The 22,230-nt window shown below is 26.4% G+C and overlaps 1 protein-coding gene across 1 annotated transcript in view; it reads left to right on the top strand.

Annotated features, from left to right (window-relative positions):
- Positions 1-8,511: 8,511 nt before the first annotated feature.
- LOC111629467 (carbonic anhydrase-related protein 10-like) overlaps positions 8,512-22,230 on the top strand; it is an 83,176-nt gene continuing 69,457 nt past the window's right edge. The window contains exon 1 of the mRNA XM_023373386.1: positions 8,512-8,816. Coding sequence (XP_023229154.1) covers positions 8,759-8,816 — 58 coding nt within the window. The 5' untranslated portion in view covers positions 8,512-8,758. The remainder of the gene's footprint in view (positions 8,817-22,230) is intronic.

Below are 22,230 nucleotides of genomic sequence, written 5' to 3'. Positions count from 1 at the left end.
GTTTGTTCCTACTTTCAAAAAACTCATTTTATGTGCTGTGTTATTAAATTTTTTTATTTATTCTGTTCTACTACAAAATTTTCGTATTTTATCCTATTTGAAATTTTATGTTTTATTCCTATCCTTTCAAGAAATATATATATATATATTTTGAAATTTTATTGTATTCTCCAACTTAAAAACTCGTTTTCTGATGTCAAGTACCATTTGAAAAATTGTATTTTTATTATTTCAAAATCAATATTTGCATTGTTATTGATATCCAGTTAAATATAAAGGGGAAAAAAAACTCTTCAATATTACAGCATTTAACTTACGTAGATGATAAATGATTCCCATGTAAAAATTTATTGTTTGTAAGGTGACTATAGAAATCCCGAGGTATTAGAAGAGTGTAGAACTGGAGAGTGTAGAAAGAGTTTTTCTTGTCAAGACCGGATTCAATTTTGCACTTATACCTCTCGTGTACTACTCACCAGAAGATGGATATCATCCATTGTCTTTTGACATCTTTCATGTCGAAGGCACAGATCAGAGATGTACACCTTATCGAAAGTAAATCACCTAAAAAAAAAGGAAGATAAAAAATGTTATTCGTTACTATTTATGGCTAATAATAAAAATTTTTATATATATAATTTTTATTGTTAAAGAGACTTTTCATATTGCTTTTTTCAATCATAGCGACTTTTAAGATAATGATTTTCAAAACTAAAAACCAATTATAACACTTGCTGGATGTCATTAAAACTTTTAAAATTGTTCATTTCGCCATGATTTCGGGTAGTAAAACAATAAAATGGAGGCATAAATTTCATTTGTGGCTATAACAAATTTAATTATAATTTTGTAAAAGTCTCTTCTATATATCTTATAAAATTTAATAATAAAAATTATATTTATTTATTTACTTAGCAATATCCATTGATTTTTTTATATTATGGAATGTTTAGAGGAAAAAGCTAAACAACGAAGGAAAAAAAAAAATACGGTTGTAAACAAGGAAAGTGCATTTTGAGATTGACGGATGTAGCGTAAGATTTCTTTACTTATTTTTAAAGTCGTGCACACCTTTAAAAAAGTAAAGTAATATCTAATGGTTAAAAATGACAATAAAGAATAAATTTTAGGTTGAATTACTTGAGATGAAAGAAGACAAATTGCGTTTTTATCGGTTTGCAGCCCACCTAAAACTTGCTGTAATTTGCTAACATCACTAGAATCAATAATTAACATTAATAGTATTACACTTAGAATATTTTCTTATAATTGCAATAAAATATTTATGAATTGTATTTTTGGGCAATACAAGAACAATTCTATTCGTTTTTGCTTCAGTTCTCTCTTCGAGAATACTTTGTGCCACATTCAAATGTCTGGATATTATCTCACTGGCCGTCGCTTTAGTATATTTTGGCAATTTTCTTTACATACAAACGTTTATAACACACGATTTTATAGAATATCGATAACAAAACTGACATTTTAACGGATATTAAAATAGTGGCGTAATTGCCACGAAGCAATTAATATTAATTATTACTTGATAATAAATTACAAGAAAATTACAGGCGATATTAATCTATGTACGTTGTTTCATAAACGGATAATATATGGCTCGATAAGCACGTACATACATAAATGTATACACACATACACGAACAAACACTTACGATTATCTGATACGGAAAGGTACAGTACATTTATAAGACAATAAACTTCAACAGGTAACAGATAAATAGGACCAGTGAAGCGTTCAACTCTCTTTTGTCAGTCTTTATAGCCTTAGGTGTAACGAAAACACAAAATTAGCCCCGGCTGGGATGTACCAATCTTCCGGCTTAAATCACGTTAGCATTGTACAAGTTGCTTGTCCGAGCAATTGTTTCTAAACCCTGGAGTCTTTCATTACGTTAAAAGGTTTGTGACTTTGAAAGCGTGTCCTGTACACCATACACTTTTCCTTCCTTAGGGGAAATAGATTCTAGTGGTTCGGAATTTTTAATTGGAGAATCCGGAAATTCCAGCCTCCAGCATTATCATATACTTTTACCGGTTAAGTAATACTGTACCCTAGTTCGTTGTTACATTTTCGACTTTTGAAAATTACTCTGGTTGAAAATTAAGCAAATGACCCACTTAACCATTTTCTAAGCCAGTTAGAAGCGCTAATTTTGTCTCCGTTTCAACACGTCACTACTATTCTTCTTAACAGAAAGCAAATTTTAAAAATTAAAACATGATATTAATTCAAATAAAGGACGATACTTCCGTAATAAATATTAAAATTTGCATAAATTTAATTATTTAAGACATTATTTTACTCTGTAGGATAAGTTCGGAAGAGATGTACACTTAGGGGAGATGCCTAACGTTTGCTTTGGCAACTTGTGAATGGCTTCAAAAGATATTGTTAAACTTTCCTGTATTAACAATGCCCTTGTATTAGCAAGAGCACTGCTAATTTATTTTTTCGCTCATTTTGCTGTAGGCAGTAGGATGGGTAGGACATACCCATGTAGGTTCGGCCAGACTCAAAATCGGGGAAGTCGAATAGTGAAGGAAGGAGTCCAACATACTCAGGACACAATTCCATAAAAAATTTCTGGAGTTCCTCGACCTCCGGGGTTCCCCCAAAGCGGCAGGACGACCTTAACCGCCTCGGCCATCCGGCCCTTACTACTAATGCATTTTACTGATAGAGTTTTTACTGCAATACTGATAGAGTTTCAAATATTGCTATCTCATTCAGCACTATCTGAAATTTCTCAATCTGAAAAAAATATACAGGTGAAAATCCTGTGATATTCAGGAAAAATTTAGGTGGCGCTGCAAGAATTATTACTGTAATAAAAAATATTTAGGTGACGCTGCGAATTCTCTGCGATTACAACGACATCTAGAATAAAACATTTTGATATTGGCTCTTACATTTGGCATCTTATACTTGAACGCATCTTTCCTCACTAAGCATTCATACATTGATAAATTTGACATATTTATAAAAGAAAAAATAATAATAATAATAAAATCGATAAAATATTGACTTTTACAAGTATTTTGTAAGATTATGGAATATTTTTCTTTAGATATTTCGATTTGAAAAGTCAAGTGAGTGAAGTAAATCAGCTTTTTTACGGATGTTTATCTGCAAGTAATGAGTTTAAACATATTTATAATAAATAAATAAATATATATGTATATGAAAGAAACAGAAAATTGTATAATAGAAAATCTGAAAAGAAGAATGATTCTTGTAGTTTGTAGAATTTTGGGATTTTATTTACTTTAAAATTTACAAAGCAAAGAAGTAAATAATGTTGAAAAATGTAAAAGGTATCTCGCTTGACTTGAGTTTTTATCTATATAAACGGAAACTATTTATCTATAAATATATATATATATTTAAGAGTTACGGCATATAAATATTAATTTTATGCTTGATTAATTATACACAGATCGTCTAGGATTTTATTTATAAAAGTAGAAGTAAAAAGGAAAGAAAAAGTAATTCAATTTTCTGAAATTTCCTCAACCTAAATAAATTTGAAATGGTATATTTTGAATAAATTCTGTTTATTTGTTGAAAGAAATGTTATATTATTTATTCGGCGCTATTTATCATGATCAACTTGATGTTTAAAATGGCCGAAAATTATTCCATTTTAACAAAAATTCTCATTTCTAACTTTAATCTTCACAAAAATAAATAAATAAAAAAAATAAAAAAGAAACTTGCAAACAGAATTAGTGAGGATTTATGATTANAGATAATTTATTACTTTTTACTGCCGAATAAAAATATAATTTCTACTAAAGAAACTTAACTTTCATCTATACACTCCTATATATAAGCACTTACAGATTTTCAAAAATTTCATTTACTTCTTTTTTTTTTATTGCTAAAGATCAAAAGAATCGTAGAGATATACTTTTTTTTCTCTCATCTTTTCTTACTTCAGATTAATTACAAAATTAAACATTTCTTTTACTGTGTTCTTCTGCTATATGTGTGCAGTTTAATTTACATCTGTATACGTTATTACGCAACTATATATATATAAATAATATGTTATTCTATCATAATAATGATGTATAAATATCATAATGCATACGTAATAATTAATATTTCCAGGAGAGAAGGTAAAGTTTAAGAAGCCACAGTCCATATTAGGATAGAAATTATCGATTATTTATTTTTTAATAAAAATGTTTATTAATCATGAGAATAATGTGCTGTAACTTAAACATCAAGCCAAAAGTACATTGATTTTGAGTTTATAATATCTTTTTTTCCAAAAATTAACCAAGGAATCACCCTAGAGAACTATATCCGTGAAACTTATATACAATAATAACTTATTCAAGAACAGAAACTATGTACGAAAGAAGGATTTCTACGTAAAGAAAACAGTAGATGTTGAGTTAAGTATATTAATAAATATAACTACATTTACTTGTAGTTATATTTATTATACATTAATTTACTTAATACTATAAACATTCGTGTAGATATTCTTGTTAATGACAGGAACAATACTTACATAACACGTAACATCTATGTAACAACAAATAATACTACATAGCGTAGTGTATATACATATTCAGTTAGAGTTGTATATGTAGTATCAGTTTCACTGGTTTAAAATTATGTCATTTAATAATTTATTGATAGGATTGATTCAAAATTTCGTTACACTTAAAAGAAACCAAAGTTTATCTCGACCAAACCAGAACTAGACTTCACATAAGACAGTAATCGAATATAACGGACCACTACACACAAACTAAAAAAAAAAAAAAAAATTCGATTTTGAATGAAAAAGCATGAAATAATACGGACAATATAATCCGAGGAATCAAAAAAAAAAGAAAAAAAATGCAGAAAAATGCAGAAAAAAATAAAAAAAAAGACTTTCAACAAGACACGTTCAAATTTTATATGATAAAGATATCTCAATATGACGTACCTTTTCCAAATTTAGCAAGATACTTGAGAAAGTGCATACAGGAAGCTGATAAACAAATCCCTCTGATTATGTAAATGTCTATTGGTCGCATCTAGCATACTAAATACAATGAATTTTCTATTTTTCTTTCCCTGTTTGTTTGTACATCCTCAAGATAAAGAGGAAACTTAATTTATAATCATAGAATTTTGATAAGATTGTTTTAGTCGGTTGCCATTATTTTCCCGTATAATTAAAACGCATTATACGATTACTAATTAATTTGAAAATAAAAATTTTTGTAGGTAATACACTAGAGCTAGAAGTGAAGAAAGAACATAGCCTGATGGGAAAATAACTGGAGAGAATCCACTCTAACTTGATGGTGAATCCCCTGATAGCTATTCAAAGGTACTTGTGTTTGCTGCAGTTCAACCAGACCACAATGTTAAGATAAAACATTGATACTTGCATCGCATCCTTCTTTTGTAATTTTACAACGTTGGATGACGTTCCAAAAACACAGAAATTATATATATATATATATATATATATCTGCAATGCCCCTTAGCAAATATTTTATATTTTAAAGCCACTTAAAATCTTTGAATTGCAGAATATTTTGCACGTTTAGGAAATGTATTAAAAATGCTTTTCTTAATGATANATGACGTTCCAAAAACACAGAAATTATATATATATATATATATATATATCTGCAATGCCCCTTAGCAAATATTTTATATTTTAAAGCCACTTAAAATCTTTGAATTGCAGAATATTTTGCACGTTTAGGAAATGTATTAAAAATGCTTTTCTTAATGATAAAATATTTAAATAGAAGGATATATATTTCTTGTTACATACACTTTTTTTTTTACTTTTCTTTCTCCAAAACAAATAAAATAAATAATAAAAACTGTAGAGAATATTCCGGTAATAATGATAAAACGATTTTCTCACATACAGATACCAGGACATACATTTGACGAAGATTTATGTTATTTCAACTGCTTTGTGATAAAATGGCTGACATTTTTGACAGAGAAATGAATGAAGAAACGTATAAAAAATAGATTTTTTTTCTTTTTTCTTTTTTGCAACTATTGTTATAATAATAACAATAATAATAATAATAATAATTCATACTGTAATTAATCTTCTTATATATATATCTGTATGTGTTTACTCTTTCCCCAGAGAAATAAATGATATAAAAATAATAAGAAGAACCTAAAATTCGTTCTGAGTTTTGGAAGGTAAAAAGAAGAAACAAAAGGGGGGGGAGTAGATAATGCAGAAAAGTTAGTTGTTCATTCTTCTTTCTCCATAACGAAGTATGAAAGGATGAAAATTGCGAAGTAGTCCAATTCGTTGATTAGAGATGCGAATTAATTAATTAATCGGTTAATTTCCGTTACATTAACTTTACCAATCTAACAGTCGTTAAGTTTAATTAATGTACATAATCTTAACTTTATTTTAAATAAACTTTTCAAATTTTCCTCGCTAACGTTCAAAAAATGAATTTAAATTTTTCTCTAATCTCTCAAAAGAAACGATGTTAAAATTCTTATCGAGTCGAAAAATTTATGTAAAAGTATATTCAAATAACAGATATGAATTTTAATTCTTTTCTAACTTGAAAAATTAACAAAATAATAGTTTTTAATCTCAAAACAATAACAAAACCCCCCAAAAAACTAACACAAAGATTTCTTACATATTACAAAATTAATTTAAATTCTTCTTTAACTCCAAAAATATTAGCATAAAATTTTCTACAACTCTTATAAAGCTTTTCCTATTTTTGAAAACACTGATATAACGGTTTTTTAACTCACAAACGACCAAAAAAAAAACCCACTAAAAATGTAATAAAATGCGTAATCCACTTTCATAATACTAATTAAATGATTTTGCCTATCTGTAGAACAACTAATATAACGTTTTTCCAGCCTCCAATCGCTAAAATAGACTTTTTAAATTCTAAAATAGTAATATAAAATGTTTCATTTTACAAAAAAAAACAAAGAAAACAAATTAAGAATTCTCATATCATAAACAGAAACACTTAATCAGCATTCAAGAAACGAATTTTTTTGTGTAATTCTGTAAGATGTTCTTTCATTATTATTAATATTTTCGGAAGATTTACCGTTAAATTATTATGTAATATAAAAGTGATTATTTTCATCTCGATCAAGATTATTGATATATTTTTTTTTCTTATTTTCTTGCGGAAGAAGAATGACAGTTACGATGAAAGCTATATCTATAATGTAATTGTTCATAATATATATAGAAAAATATCTATAAAGGTTAGCTTTATTGCTAACATATGTTTGTCTTTTGTAGCTTTTATAGTTGCAGCGTGGACATTTATGATATTTTCCGGTTAAGAGAGATGACTTCTTTCGGTCTAACCTTCCACTTCCGATGTTTATTAGAGAAATTGTTTTAGTTTAACAACAGGAAAATTATTATAAACAAATACCATTATAACTTTATTATTAATAATATTTTCCGTTCTGTCCTGGATTACTCGTAACAGAAATCAATGATATTTACTTATATGTGTTTACTAATGGTCTTTCTACCGTGTAAATTAAATTGATGAACATCAAACTGTTTTGAATTAGTGTTTCTAGATCTATATTAGAACGATAAAGCGTATTAGTTTACAATAGATATAAGCTAAAAAACACTAATTAAAATAAAATATTATACCGTAATTTTCACATAAATATCGTTAAAAAATCTGGAAAAACTATACGAATTTGTTATTTTTTTATTTTTATTTATTATTTGATTAGTTTTTACAGCTAAATAATATTTATAAACTGTACTGATGAGTTACAAGCGAAGTCTATCTTAGGAATTTTTGTACATTTTTCAAAAAGATGGAGTGAATAAAATGTTATTAAATTTTATTATTCTCACTTTTAATTAAAATTTACTAAATAAATATTTAAATCTGAAGCGAATATAATTGCATTTTGATAAATTATAGCAATAACTCTTTCCTTTTCCCTCTTCCAAGTTGTATATATACACACATTTATAAAGTTTTATACATAAATATAAAATTCCTTTGATTAAGATATTCACAAACTCATTAAAATTATTCAACAATTTTTAAAGAATAACATTAAAAAGTTATTTTTAAACTTAATTCAACATCTATTAAATCATAACGGTATCTGTATACAAACCTATACATTTAATTCACCTAAAAAGTTATTAAAAAAACATTTAAATATATAAGAGAATATTTAAAATATTTTGTTTTAATAACTAAAAATAGTTTACTTTAAGAAAATTTCCAATCAAAATTCCAAACATTTTTACGAAATTTGTTTACATCAATTTTTTTTCCTATTTTATTTTTCGTTTATTTTTTCCTATTTAATTTTTTTTCCATTTTCCTCCCCTCGTGTAAAAGGGTGGGTTGTAAGTTCATCGATATTTTCTATTTATTCACAACAGATGGCGCTGAACGGGGTGGAGAGTTACATTTCACACATCGGCTCTCAGTCGGCATCTACTCGCTGCACGAACCAGGTGCAAGGTGAACTGTAAAGCATTACATATCATTCGAGTCTCACGAAACTGTCTCGAAACGTGATGGCGATTTACCTGGTCACGTCTCGTGCTTCACGCTTCTGCTCTACTCAATTGGAAGAAGATATGTGATGGGAACTACTCACAATGTCTTGATGTGAACAACAAAATAATATATATATATATATATATACAAACATATATTTTTAATTTTTAAAGGGATTTATTAGCACAAACTGTTCAATATGAAGATTCGTTTAAGTGTCCTATCGCTTATCTGTCAAGTTGTGGCTTATATTAAAGGTAAGCTGAAGTAAACAAACTTGAATGATCTTTTAAATTTTTTCCTTATTTTTTTATAAATTTCATCTCTCTTCTATAATCCAAAATTTTAATTAGTTTTAACAGTAAATAATCTTGATGTATGATCATTAATATTCCCTATCTTACACTCTCTCTAAGGAGATAATTATAAATTAAACAAACCTTTATCAATTTTTATTATTTTAATTATAATTTCTGTATATATATATATTTTGAAAAAGTTAAAAAAAATTCTAGAAAAAGTTGGAGATAAATTTTTACTTTATGGATTCAAATTGATTTTTATAATTAATCTTATCTTCTAGAATGAATATCTAATTAATTTTTGAATAAATTAAATTGCTTTTTATATATTTCTTGCACAGAAAAAAAAAGAATTAAACTTTTTTTTTTAATCTTTTGCTTAAAAACCAATCAAAGTAATACTTTTTTTACTGTTTATTTTTTTTCGTTAATTTTGTATATATTTATATACATATTCTGTACGATTTCTGTTAAATGTTATAGGTAAATATTTAAATTTATTCTAAATATTTAACTTTGGATAGTAAAGGAGAATATTTAAATTTTTTCCACACCAGTCGTTCGGTTTATCCCATTGGATGGATAGAATTTTCAAGTCAACCAAATACAAAAGTATATATATATATATATATATATACAGTAGACATTTGACAAACTTGCTACAAGAATATCAACCCAATACACTTTCTCCACGCTTGAATGAAATGTAAAATGCACATTTTCATTCGAAAAAAAGTAATAAATAAATAATAAAAACTTGAAGAAAATAAAGCTTTCTAAACCTTACTTATTTTTACTTGAATGGTCTCCGTTTTCATTAATATATTTTTCTTTACTTAAATATATATATATATATTTAAATATATAATAATGTTTTCTAGAACATGTTCGAAAGTGAAAGTTTACTTATTTATTGATTTATTTATTTCTCTGTTGATTTTAAAGCCAAAAAAATAGAAAGTTGGTACATCAATGTCAACTTTTGGGACGTGTGTTGTATCCCAAGGCTAAGGAAATCTTGTCAATACACAATAGTTTTCCTTTGTCGTAAAGTTGTGAGGTCGCATTACTTTCAACGAATCAAAAGTGATTTCTCTTTTGTCAAATTATTAGAGGAAGCATTCGTCATAAGAAATGTCTAGTTGTAATTATTATAACTGTTGTCGAGATATCCGGAAAGAATGATCGTAAATACTGGCAATTACAGGGTGTTTTTTATGGTTTGTCTGCAACCAGAACTCTTTCCTCAGCTTAAATCGTATAAATTTAGCTTTTCCCAGATTAAAGGAAAAAAATCCTTCCTTCCAATTCTATCAGTTGGTATGATTGTTACATGATTTATAATTCTGCTGTTCTTGCTAATAGTTACGATTCTCTTGATTACTGTTTATAAGAATTACAGCCAGTAAGCGTTACAGTTCTTATGTTCTTAGTAAGAATTACAATTGCGATTACTGTTAGTTAGCGTCACAATTCTGCTGCCGTTAGCCAAGAGTTACAATTACAATGCTCTTGATAACAGTTAGTTTTCCTAGTTTCTATTAAGAATATTTATATTCCTGGAGCTTTAATATGTTTAATTCTAATTAGCTTTAAAAAGTGATTATTATGAGTATTAATACAGAATTAACTCCGGTGTTATTTGTAAGAATTGTAATTGCGATCACTATCAATAAGTTGCAATTGTGTCCTTTGTAACAGCTACAATTTTTTTCTCTTAGCAAAACCCAACACTATCGAGGCAGTGATTGTAATTCCGATTACTGTTACTAAGCAGCGTTACAATTCCAATTGTTATTAGTAAATATTACAGTTCAAATGCTTACAGTAAGTGTTGTAATTCTTGCGCTGTTAGCAATTCCTCAATTCCGATTACTATTGGTAGGAATTAAATTGTTGAACAATTGTAAACAACAAACATATATTAAGAAAAAAACCTAGCTTTAATTAAAAGATCGTTGAAAGATAGTTTATTTCATATTTAATTTATCTGATAATTATAAGCAGAATAACAAAGTGATAATTGCTAGTTTTTCTTCATCGGTAGAAGGCACAGAACTAATTAAAATACTAAAATTCGATTATCTTCTACTTCAGTTGGTTTTTAACAGCATATTGTTAACAAATTAAAGATATTTTTTTGTTTGTTTTAAAGAGGAGCTTAATTATTTTTGATAAATAATGCCGTCGTTAACATTGCTGAACGTTTCTTTCTTTCTTTCTTTTTTTAAGCATCGCCCTGTTCTAAAAACGAATTTGTTCATCTTTGAAGAAGGTCGCTAATTACTGTTAATGTAGTAGTCAAATGTGTTTTTCATTATTCATGAGATTTTTATTTACTACTTTGACCTTTTTCTACTAGCTTACCAAATTAGATCAAGATTATTTTTGATCAAATATAATTTTGTTAAAGTTATATTTGATTAATTTTTTTTTCAAATAAACTTTATAGTGTATACAAACATTATTTAAAGTAATAAATTCTGTATTTAAATATATATATATATTTTTTTAATTTTAAGAAAATATAAAAAGTTACCTTTTCATTATAAAAAGAGAAGTGTTTCTGATGGCATTTGGGAATGTTTCTTCATATTGTAGAATCTATTCTTCGTCATTTAAGGACTTTTCTTCTTAGTGCAGGATTTGCTTCATCGGATACGAATTTTTTGATAGTACAGAAAACTTTCTTCATCGTGTAGAGAGATTTTTTTTTCTTTAGAGCGCAAGAAATTTTTTCAATTTGTAGAAAATTTATAGAAGATTTTCTTCAACGTTTAGGGATTCTTTTAGGGTAAGAAATTTTTACGTCGTGTAGGGATTCTTCTTTAGATTTCAGGCGATTTTTCAGTGTATAGAGATGATTCTTTATAACATAGAATATTCTCTTTATATTATAAGGAATTTTTAGACTGTGAAATTAAAGTCCACATTCATGTAATTTCACGAAAAAAATATATTCACTTCAAAACAGAAAAATTGATATTCCCGCAATAATTCAGAATAAATTATATTTCCAACGCAACGTAGAATTTTTTAGAAATAAATTTTTTAAAAACTTCCAATATTTATAACGTAGAAGTATACTTTTAAATTTTAACAATAGGGATGTATCTGTACGAAAATTTGTAAATGCTGTATGTACAGTACACTACTATAGCATTTCCAAATATAGTAGTGTACATGTATGTATATGTAAAGATAGCTATAACAGTTCCAAATTTCGTATAGATACATTCTTATTGTTAATTAATAACATTCCTTAAAGGAGATAATTAACAGATGTCTTCTTACGCAAGTAATTTTGTAAGAATTAAGGTATTTTATAAAATAACGCTCAAACTATCGACGTCAACAGTTGGTGATGTATGTTGTTTGCATTGTCCCCCTGGTCGCTTTTTAATTAAAACTCAAACGATTAAGTCAGGCATACAAGCTGACATGTGATATACGATGTTTCGATGTGACATTTGTTTGGCTTTTTCTCAACCAATTTTCTTCTCTATCGTCCTCAGATACAATAACACTTGACATTTGTCGATATTTATAGAGCTACACTTTCTATAACAAGATGAGAAAATATCTACCCTTTATTTTATTTCGTATGCAACACCCCCCAAAAAAACAAAACTTTACGAGATTAAAATTGAATGTTTGGTATTCCTGGAGGACCATATTTTTTTGTTTATTCTTAAATTCTAGAAAATTCAGTACATTCTACGATTGTCTTAAGGAATTTTTAGTGAAGAATGACACTTACGAAATGCTTCAAAAATCGCATTTAAAGTGTTTAAATTTTAGAGAAATTTTGATGGTTTGATGATATTGCAAAAAAATATAAAATATTATCTGTTTAAAATATGGAAAAATTCATATTTTGATTATAGTTTCGACATTTTTTTAATATATTGATTTCGTAGGATTTTTTTCTTCGTGGTATAAGAAATTTTCTTAAACTTGGTAATTTTTTTTTGTAATGCAGGAAATTTTTTCAGTTCGTAGGGGTTTTTTTATAGTATAAGAATATCCATCTTTTAGGGAGTTTTTATAACAGAAAAATTATCTTCGCGTGTAGGAATTTTTCTCTTAATTCAGATAATTTTCGTAAACTTGTAGGGATTTTTCAAAACTTTTCTTCGTAGCCAAAATTCACATTGAAATTCATTAGAAACACTTAAGTGCCATTCAGAAATTACAAGAGACCGTTAAACGATTTATAACATGTTCATTATAACTTTAACAGCAACTCGTTGAAAGATTATTAAAAAACAAAAAGATGGATTGCTAAGTTCAATAATGAAGTATTCTTCAATGCTAAACGCCATTAACAACTAAGTGCTATTAAATGTTAGTTAATTCATTTAATAAAAGATTAATAAGTAATTTATCGTATTAAAAAGTGCGTTAAGAATTTATTAATGTATTTTCAGCGTATGAGATCCATTGATTCTAACTAAAGGGATCTTTGCCACTTCCAAAAATGATTGTTTGTTTGCTACGTCGGCCATTTTCACTGTTGGATAACCATTCTCCAGTTTGGAAATTCGAGAAAGAATAATGGATTGGGATCTTTGTAGCTTACTAAAAGTTACAATCGTTAACTTATCAGTTTAACTACTTTGTAGATGAGCTTTTCTAGCTGTAATGGTACCAATTTAGCTATTAAACTGATTAAGAATGATTAATTAATGTGTCTCTCAGATGTTTATACACATTTGTTAGCAAAGTAATTGAATATATTAATTATTTTAATGATTGAATCGTTTATATTCTTCATCAATTATCATTTTTCACTCTATATCACTTTCATAATCTTAAGAATAACCGCGTAAAATTTTCAATTATAAGAATATTTTAATTTTCTTACTAACATAAAATGCATTTTTATCCAGTCATACGCTGTTTATTGTTAGATACATTTAGGTCAGTTGACAAAAGGACGACTATAATACAAATTCTCATTAAAAGTATGGAAAAAATTACTTAGGTAATGATTCTTTATACTTCGCTAACATAGTTTTATATAAGATATCACGTTACACTATTAAATTTTTCCTATTTTCTTAATTCAAATATTACAGAAGAATGCATACCTCTTGTTGAAAAGCCGAACTAGATTTGAAAAAATACAACAGCAGCAGCAGCAGCAGCAGCAGCAGCAGCAGCATTAATTTCCGTTCATCTAATATATATTTTTTTTAATATTTAAAAAAGTAATATATGTATACCCTGTTTTAAAGTAGAAAGTAAACTATACGTAACATATAGCATTTTTCTTCAATTCTACGCTTTGAAAACTTACTTTGGTTCCGATGGGAGGAGGGAAATCTAGTTTAAATTCCGTATATTTTTTTTAGATAATAATATATTTACGAAGGAAAAACATACTCGAGAGACTAAAGACAGTTTAAAAAGGTGTCCTTTGAGCTCGTTGCTACGATCAATAAACTGAGTAGCCTTTGGCTATGGAGAAAGAGAGAGAGAGAGAGAGAGAGAATGCTACTTTTACTATCGAGTCATTTCAGTTAAAGGTAGCATTACTTGCAGTAAAAATAATCGCCGACCACCTTCGTCAATTTTCTTGGTTCCAGATGGCAAAACAGGCCACCTGGAATCAAAAAACATTATATTCCGTGTCTGTAATTATGAGCAACAACATCTGTGATGTTCCAGACGCTTGCTATTATTTTTTTTTTTTAGTTTGAAGCTTACCCATCTTTATATATCTTTGCTTGTTTTTTTCTAAACTTTACCAACAGTTTTTGGAACATTTTATTTTGAAATATGGCCAGAAAAAAGATTCTCATTTCTCTAAAATTGGACACGTGTGGCTGATGAAGTAACACAATAATAATAAAAAAATAAAAAAATAAACTTGTGATGTTTGTTTAAAAACTGATAATTTTTCAATGTTCATCATATACAGCAAGTTGGTTTATGCTGTGTTAGTAGTTTTAAACAAACAGAAATTTTTTGATTAAAAAAAACTTCAATTTTTTTCATTCTTTTATAATCTTATAAATTTAATTCTTTGTTTATATAAAAATACATATATATTTATATAATTTTAAAAACAATTTATATCGGTCTAATGCAGGTAATTAAACTCGTTTAAGTGTCTGCATCGTTAAAATAAATTAAAACGGACAGCATCGAGTTATGTTAATAATGAAAGTGTCCACGTTTATTCGCCATTCAGTACTCATTATGAGAAAATTCAATTTGCTGAATTTCTATGAATTAATATTGCAAAGATGTTTTCTGTTGAAACGTGTTTTATGTGATGACGATAATCGCAAAATTTGCTTTGCTATTTTTTTTTTCCTTCTTGTCCTTTTTATCTACCATTTTTCAATATAAATTTCATGCTAAAAATGGATTTTTATAAGCTTTAAAATGTACTTTTTTCATCTAAAATATTATCAGAAAACAAGTATTTATAATTAAAGGAATAAAGATATTTCTAGTCATGCTCTAAAAATTTTTATAATGTAAGATTTGAGTTGATATAGAATAAAACTATAAAGTTATATCAGTCACATCTATTGATTTGAACTGAAAGAAAGGATTCAAGGTGTATCTAGAGATGAAACGAAAAATTCGACTCTATCGACCTCGATGTATGTCCCACCCCCTTTTTTTTTATAGTTTTCTAGTGTTGCCAGTGTTTCTATACGTCAGATTTATATCTTAGAACTGATATCACTATGTTGCTTGTAACAGAGAAAATTTGAAATTGCTAAAAGAAAAAGAAAAAAGAAAAATAAAGATAAAGATTCCTTCGCTTTGTTTTTGCCACTGTAGCACAGTTTATAAATCAGAATAAAATTTCGTGTGACAAATTTCATACGGTTTGTACCAAGATATGAAATTATATAATGTCTCTTTGTTTTCGTTATGAAATATAGCTTTTTCTTTTAATATAATACTTTAAAAAAAGTGTGAATAATTAAATTAGTTAATTTTCTGTAGAATTAAAAGCAAAACTATTTGTTTCGGGTTTCATTATACTTAAAAAAGAAAATTTTTAATTGTGTTTTTTTGGTATAAGTTTTCATTCGTTACTTGTATTTTAGTAAGGGATATTTTTAAATTATTAAAAACTAAATTATACATTAAAAACTGTAAAAAAATTCAAGTTTTAATTAATAATTTATTCAGGATTAAAGCTTAGAAAAAGTATTATGATCGTTTATATTATAATGTTTTTTTTTTTCATTTTAATAGCAATTTATTTATATATTAACATTTAAACACGTATTATTCACTAAAATTATTACATATTTTTACTAAAATATAAAATTAATGTTTAATTCTATTAAATAAGTGCACTAAGATATGTTAATTACAACATATCTTAGTGCACCCATTTAATAGAAAACTTTCTCGTTAAGAATTGTTTAAGAATTTTTATTTTGCTATAACTGAAAAATTATTCATTCTAGAGACTTTAATTTCACGAAAAATATGCTTGAAAGATTTCTTTTTTCGTTACAGATTGCGTTTTCTTTTAAAAATCTTTTCAAAATTTCGAATCAGTTTAAATTTCTAACAATCTTTGTAGATTTTTAGAAATTTAAAGTATCTAAAACTATAACAGATGCTTTCTTAGTTAAATTTTTTAAAATATTAACATTATTTACATCGCAATTCTGTAAAAATATGCTTCGTATATATATTTAGAAATTAAATGAAATAAATTCATAGGCGAATCTCTGTTAAATGTGAATATGAAAAGTAATCTGATTGAAAAAATAATTATGCGACGATTGGTTAAAGAAACAAAAGTGGGCGGAGATACGATTATCTCCTCCTATATATATTTCGTCATCCGATTGGTCTTAAAATTTTTAAAACATATCATCATTTATATTTTGCAAATGACTGCCTATGTTTATCGAACTGTTTTTTTTAATAACTTTCTCTTTTTTTCTATCAATTTTTAAATTAAATTCCGATCTTTAATGCTCGCCTTATATAATTTCTGCAATATGTATTTGATATGTAATATTAAGTTTATTATTATTATATAAAAATTAATTTTTAAGTATATAAAGTATAATTTTAACTTTATTTTAATTGAAACTTATTATACCTATATAAAAGTTTTACGAATAGGTAAATTACTAATTTTACTATATTTTTACATATTATAACAAAAAAAAAATTAAGAAAATAACATAAATAAGTTGTTATTGTAAACATAAACAATCCGCGAATATCATTAATATTTTTCTAAGTAGTTTATATAGAAAAGATTTTTGGTGATCTTGGTAAAAATCTGATCTGTTAAAAAGATAAAGATTTCTGCAGAAGTATGATAACAAAAAAGTGAAGAAAAAACACACGCGATATCTGAATTACCACTCCTTATACTATCTTTTCTTCCAGCGATTATCGCTCAAACTTTTCTTTCTTTTTTTTTTCTAGTAAATCTCGGAATGCAGCTTTCTACAAAGTTGTTTATGTTCAATAATACCCTAGGAAAAAGGTATTATAAAGGTTATTCTTCCTTTTCAACAAGGTATTATTATGATTGACCACACAATTATTTTTTCTTTTTATAATTATCCTTATTCAAACAGTTCTTTTTAATAAATTCTCATGACTTGTGTTTATCTTAGACATAGTTTTTTAAGTGTTTATCTTGCTTTTTTAAAGAAAGATTCGCTCATATTTATAAAAATGTTTTTGAATGAATGTTTTGTTGTAACCATTCCAGAATTTATCGTAAATTTATCAAATATTTTCCATGTATTTTATTATTTATTTTTCATATCAATAAATTTATTATTTTTATTGATTACGTATAATAATTTATTCCTTACTTTCATGTGTTTAAATTGCGCAGATATATTTAATTTTTTAAATATTTTTTTTGTTTTATAATTTTTTAAAGTTTTATTGATTATATATTATAATTTAAATTCCTTCTTAGTTTCCATCATCTCTTACTAATTAGTAAATTTATTATCATTGATACTGTTGGTTAATTATAATATATAACCCTCTCGAAATGTTAAACACATAAATAGTTGCTGTATAATTTTCTTTGTAGTTATAGAAGAAAAATGTAAAATTACATACAGAACCGAGAGATATTTCCATAAAATTAAAAAAATTTTTGCCTATCAATTACTACAAAAAGCTTATTATTCCGAAGAGGGAATGAAGAAGAATATATATAGCTTTATGCAAGATGACTCCACTATACAGTTTCTTAAATAGAGAACTGATAAAAAATGTAACAAATAGTAGGATTTTCCTTTTTAATTAGCGATATATGTACTGCATTTAATAGCATTAACAGTGGAGAAGTTATAACTTATGGCCGTATGCATACGCAATGTTCACCTTCTACACGTATAAAGCCATTCCTCATTTACATAAGCAGGACCTTCATTTACATAATCCAATGGTGACGATCCAATTTCATAGTAGTGAGTCGCTTCGAATTACAGCTAATACAGCGAACAAGAATGGACTAGCTATAAAAGTATTTATTTTGAAGTGGAAGATGTTTAAAATTTCTACATTTAAGTTTATCGACAGAGAATATTTGCTTGTTTAGACGCGGAAGAAAGATGAAATACATTTATTTTTTCTTTTTCTTTTTGATAAGAGAAAAGGACTCTGAAGATGAGTTTCGATTTATAAATCAAAAATGGAAGAAATTGATTTAAAATATCAATTTTTACTTTTTGTTTATACATTTTTTATAAAGTTTTATATGTTAAAATTTATGTAGAAGCAATATTTCAACGTATAGATTGATAGATTTGCATGTAACTTATATCATAAATACTAAAATAATATATAGCCTGTTAAATATTTTATTTGTAAAGGAAAAAAATTTAATTAATGAATAATTTTTATTAATTTGCTTTCAAATGGTATAAATTTAATATAAATTAAAATAATATCGAAAAATTCGAGTAATTTGTAAATACTTTTTTTTTAAAATGAAATATGAGAATGCAAAAGAGTAAAATTCCTACTTAATTAATGCTCAACACATAAGGGCCGTTTATTTTTATTCACTTGAACAGTGCTTAACTTTGATTGAACAATGTTTAATATGGTTTAAATTTGTCTTAATATGAATTTAATAGGGCTTAATAAGAATTAAATAATGCTTCACGAGAATACAATAAGATTTAATGGAGATTGAACAATGCTTCACCTGGATTGAGCAGGTTTATCGTGAACTGAGCGATGCTTAATACGAATTACCCAATGCTTAAACTGAATTGAACAGGGCTCAATGTGAAGCGAACATATATATATATATAACTGGCAAAAATGAGCACTTCTACACATTTGTATGATAGATGTTGAGGATACTTTTCTAATATATGAGTTAACAGCACAATTTTTAAGCATCTTTACAAAATTTTGTTACATGAAAGGAAGAAAAGAAGTAGGCAAGCCTTTGCAGCACTAGCTAAAAATATATTTTACACCTACTTCAAAATTGAACATCTTTCCCCATTGGATATCTCCCTAGATTTATCATATATAGCGAAAAATCATGTTACGGAATACTGATGTATACATTATACAATAAAATATACATTTCCATTCCAATTCCTATAATATCAAATGGAAAATATCTAACTCAAGTACAGCAATATACACATTAATCATATTATTAACATAACATTTAGTTTCTATTAATAACCGAACAGCAATTATAACAATTGTCAAAATCCTCCAGGTATAAACTTATGGCGAATTGGGAGCAATATAAGAGAACAGCTCATGCAACATGCAACAATAATTGAGAATTATTACAATAAAGTTTAGAGAATTATGAAAATTTTTTTCCTTTAAAAATTCCTGAATTTTTGGAAGAATTTTTTATATATATATATATGAATAATGGAACCAAATAAAAACTGATTTTTTAGACGATAGGATATTTAAATCAATCGCTGATTATCATTTTGTTAGCAAGACTTTTTACCTTTACTTTCAGATAACGTTAAGAAATATTGGTTGAGCTTCATGAATATTACATTTAATAATATAAATTTGTGCTACGTGTGCAAATTCTCGTCACTTTATACTTACAAAAAAAAGCGCTATTGTGTTGTTAACCCCCTTCTGAATTTGGCTTTACATAATAGAGTACTGATAGTTTCTTTTAAAAAAATATAAAAAACAAACTTATATTTATCTAATCTTAATATCTCTTCATACTCATCAGTCGAATAAGTAAAAATAAAAGTAGTTAATTAAATTATATTTTTTAAAATTGAAATGTATTTTATCTTAAAATAGAAAGAATAGGATATAGAGAAAAGACGAAAGATTTGCAAGAATCGTTTATTTTCGTCTAAGAATGAGAAATTTAAACAAAACTATGAATAAGTATCCTTCAAAATCTGTATTTCCGCTGCATTAGTCATCTCAGAAGAAAATATATAAATTTTTTTTTTCTTTTTTTCCCCTTGTTCTCTCGAAGCACTTCTATAAACGACCCTTTTCTCATGAAGTATAGAACATGATTTGGCAAGAATCTAGAGAGAAACAATTAAGGGGGATTAAAGATAGCGAGGAGTAGAATGCAACAAACTTACCAAAAAAATGGTTAACTTTGTCAAACAGTCGCTGAGAAAATTGTCACCGGAGTTACGATACCTGAGAAAGTTATTGTAATTCTTAGAAGCAATATCTTTGTTTACTTTATAAAAAAAGAACTGAAAAAAAATTCAATGAAATTGGGGTCTAAAATAAATTTTCTTTGATACTGTAAATTTTTATATTACTTTTAAACAATATAAATAAACGAGAGAATTTTACACCTGCTTACTTTTTTATTATAGAATTCTTATAAATTCCTTATCTATATTGTATATATATAATACAGCGAACAAGAATGGACTAGCTATAAAAGTATTTATTTTGAAGTGGAAGATGTTTAAAATTTCTACATTTAAGTTTATCGACAGAGAATATTTGCTTGTTTAGACGCGGAAGAAAGATGAAATACATTTATTTTTTCTTTTTCTTTTTGATAAGAGAAAAGGACTCTGAAGATGAGTTTCGATTTATAAATCAAAAATGGAAGAAATTGATTTAAAATATCAATTTTTACTTTTTGTTTATACATTTTTTATAAAGTTTTATATGTTAAAATTTATGTAGAAGCAATATTTCAACGTATAGATTGATAGATTTGCATGTAACTTATATCATAAATACTAAAATAATATATAGCCTGTTAAATATTTTATTTGTAAAGGAAAAAAATTTAATTAATGAATAATTTTTATTAATTTGCTTTCAAATGGTATAAATTTAATATAAATTAAAATAATATCGAAAAATTCGAGTAATTTGTAAATACTTTTTTTTTAAAATGAAATATGAGAATGCAAAAGAGTAAAATTCCTACTTAATTAATGCTCAACACATAAGGGCCGTTTATTTTTATTCACTTGAACAGTGCTTAACTTTGATTGAACAATGTTTAATATGGTTTAAATTTGTCTTAATATGAATTTAATAGGGCTTAATAAGAATTAAATAATGCTTCACGAGAATACAATAAGATTTAATGGAGATTGAACAATGCTTCACCTGGATTGAGCAGGTTTATCGTGAACTGAGCGATGCTTAATACGAATTACCCAATGCTTAAACTGAATTGAACAGGGCTCAATGTGAAGCGAACATATATATATATATAACTGGCAAAAATGAGCACTTCTACACATTTGTATGATAGATGTTGAGGATACTTTTCTAATATATGAGTTAACAGCACAATTTTTAAGCATCTTTACAAAATTTTGTTACATGAAAGGAAGAAAAGAAGTAGGCAAGCCTTTGCAGCACTAGCTAAAAATATATTTTACACCTACTTCAAAATTGAACATCTTTCCCCATTGGATATCTCCCTAGATTTATCATATATAGCGAAAAATCATGTTACGGAATACTGATGTATACATTATACAATAAAATATACATTTCCATTCCAATTCCTATAATATCAAATGGAAAATATCTAACTCAAGTACAGCAATATACACATTAATCATATTATTAACATAACATTTAGTTTCTATTAATAACCGAACAGCAATTATAACAATTGTCAAAATCCTCCAGGTATAAACTTATGGCGAATTGGGAGCAATATAAGAGAACAGCTCATGCAACATGCAACAATAATTGAGAATTATTACAATAAAGTTTAGAGAATTATGAAAATTTTTTTCCTTTAAAAATTCCTGAATTTTTGGAAGAATTTTTTATATATATATATATGAATAATGGAACCAAATAAAAACTGATTTTTTAGACGATAGGATATTTAAATCAATCGCTGATTATCATTTTGTTAGCAAATAAATAAATA

The sequence above is a fragment of the Centruroides sculpturatus genome, unplaced genomic scaffold (assembly GCF_000671375.1).
Source record: "Centruroides sculpturatus isolate CEXI.00-Female unplaced genomic scaffold, Cexi_2.0 scaffold85, whole genome shotgun sequence".
Classification (NCBI taxonomy): Eukaryota; Metazoa; Arthropoda; class Arachnida; order Scorpiones; family Buthidae; genus Centruroides; species Centruroides sculpturatus.
The sequence above is the reverse complement of the archived record's forward strand: the minus strand, read 5'-3'. Positions and strand labels throughout refer to the sequence as shown.